Genomic DNA, 2,283 nt, shown 5'->3' with positions numbered 1-2,283 from the left:
GGGACCTTGGAGGTCATCTAGTCCAACCCCTTGCTCGAGCAGGAGACCCTATACAATTAGGAGACAAATGGCTGGCTGCTAAGTGAGTTTTGCCCCATTTTACGACCTTTCTTGCTACCCTTGTGAAGTGAATCACTTGCAGGTGTTAAGTTGTTAATTAATTCCGGGCTTCCCCCATTGACTTTGCTTGCTGGAAGGTCGCTAAAGGGGATCACTGCAACCGTCATAAGTATGAGTCAGTTGCCAAGCGATTGTATTTTGATCACGTGACCCTGGGGGGGAAATGCTGCAAGGGTGAAAAACGGCCCTAAGTCCCTTTTTTCAGTGCCATTGTAACTTGGATCGGTCACTAAACGAACTGTCGTAAGTCGAGGACTACCTGTATTCTGTCCCTGTGCCGTGATTTCTGCTCTCATGCAAGCAGCCCCTGACTTACAACTACAATTCAGAAAAATTCATGGCCGGGCATTAAGTGAGGCATCACGCGACCGCCTCTGACGTCTGCCACCTTTCTCGTTTCGGTCGTTAAGCGAATCTGCTTGGAGGCCGGCTGGAAATACCGCCGACTGTGAGACACAGCAACCGTCGTAGTGTGAGATCCTTGCCAAGTGCCCCGGCTGCGGTCACGCGACCCACAGGGCGATGCGACCGTCGTAACTTGAGGACCTGTCCCTTTTTTCCCATCGTCGTTCAACAAAAGGTCGTAAAAACGAGGACTGAGCCCCATCGGACATCAAGAGCCGGGCAACTGACCAGGACCTCGTTGCGATTTGGGCGGGAGGCTGCCAAGGTCTTACCTGCCCGGGGGATTCTGGGTAATCCTCGTTGTAAGCCGAGGCTATGCTGCTCTGGACGGCGCACATCCAGGCCTGCAGGTGGCGCTCTGAGTCGGCCTGGAGGAGGCAGGACCTAAAGCGAGAGGCGGGAGGGGAGGATGCAGGAGCCCGGACTCATCGGAGACCCAGGCAGTCCTCGTCCTTACGGCCAAAATTGACCCCTACAGCCAGGAGAAGGGAGACCGGGGGGGGGGACTCACTTGGAGGGGGAGACCACCTCGAAACAGAAGCGGCGCTCGTGGTCCGGACACGGCTTGACCGTGCAGAGGCGAAGGTCCTCCACGACCACCGTCAGCAGGTCCTGGGAGGTTGGGGGGGGGAGGAGGAGGAGGAGGAGGAGGAGGAGGAGGAGGAAGACACCATGAGTGGTCCAGCAGGTCCCCAGCCCCCCCCCCGCCAAGAAGGGCAGCGCCAGGGCCCCCCACCCACCTCCCCAGACCCTGCGGAGGCCTTTGCACATCATTGTGATTCTTTCTTTCTTTCTTTCTTTCTTCTTTTTCTTTCTTCCTTCCTTCCTTCCCTTCCTCTTCTTCTTCCTCCCTCTTCTTCTCCTTCCTTCCTCCCTCTTTCCTTCCTTCCTTCCCTCCTTCTTCTCCTGTCTTCCTTCCCTCCCTCCTTCTTCTCCTTCCTTCCTTCCTCCCTTCTTTCCTTCCTTCCTTCCCTCCTTCTTCTCCTGTCTTCCTTCCCTCCCTCCTTCTTCTTTCCTTACCTCCCTCCCTCTTCTTCTCCTCCTCCTCCTTCTTCCCTCCCTCCCTCCTTCCCTTTTCTCCTTCCTTCCTTCTCTCCCTCCTTCTCCTGCCTTCCCTCCCTCCTTCCCTCTTCTTCTCCTTCCTTCCTTCCCTCCCTCCTTCCCTCTTCTTCTCCTTCCTTCCCTCCCCCCTCTTCTTCTCTTCCTTCTTCCTTCCCTCCCTCCTTCTTCTCCTTCCTTCCCCCCTCTTCTTCCCTTCCTTCCTTCTCTCCTTCTCCTGTCTTCCTTCCCTCCCTCCTTCCCCTTCTTTCCTCCCTCCCTCCTTCCCTGTTCTCCTTCCTTCCTTCCCTCCCTTCTTCTTCCCGTCTTCCTTCCTTCCCTCCTTCCCTCTTCTCCTTCCTTCCTTCCTTCCCTCCCTTCTTTTTCTCCTGTCTTCCTTCCTTCCCTCCCTTCTCCTCCTCCTTCCTTTCTCCCTCCCTCCCTCTTCTTCCCTTCCTTCCTTCCTTTCCTTCCTCCCTCCCTCTCTTCTTCTCCTCCTTTTCCCCTCCCTCTTGTTCTGTTCCTCCCACCCTCCCTCCCCCCAGCCCATCCAGGTGCAGCCCCCCCCACACACACACACCTTGGCCTTCTTCTGATAGACCAGCTGGCTGTTCTGGATGGAGAACCAGCGCCTGCAGAGAGGAAGAGCAGCCAGAGTCACCCTGCAGAGCAGGACAGCCCAAGGAGAGCCTCCCCGTGTCGGAGCAGTCTACCTCCCCG

At 56.6% G+C, this 2,283-nt stretch overlaps 1 protein-coding gene across 1 annotated transcript in view; it reads right to left on the bottom strand.

Annotated features, from left to right (window-relative positions):
• Positions 1-2,195, bottom strand: part of ACAP1 (ArfGAP with coiled-coil, ankyrin repeat and PH domains 1) — a gene marked incomplete at its 5' end in the record, with an annotated part of 13,205 nt that extends 11,010 nt beyond the window's left edge. Inside the window, 3 exons of the mRNA XM_015828701.1 lie at positions 802-909; positions 1,037-1,137; positions 2,144-2,195. Of these exons, the coding sequence (XP_015684187.1) occupies positions 802-909; positions 1,037-1,137; positions 2,144-2,195 (261 nt within the window). The remainder of the gene's footprint in view (positions 1-801; positions 910-1,036; positions 1,138-2,143) is intronic.
• Positions 2,196-2,283: the final 88 nt, after the last annotated feature.

This window comes from Protobothrops mucrosquamatus, unplaced genomic scaffold, assembly GCF_001527695.2.
Source record: "Protobothrops mucrosquamatus isolate PMUCROS unplaced genomic scaffold, P.Mucros_1.0 scaffold4806, whole genome shotgun sequence".
Taxonomy (NCBI): domain Eukaryota; kingdom Metazoa; phylum Chordata; class Lepidosauria; order Squamata; family Viperidae; genus Protobothrops; species Protobothrops mucrosquamatus.
This window is presented reverse-complemented; position numbering and strand designations above follow the sequence as displayed.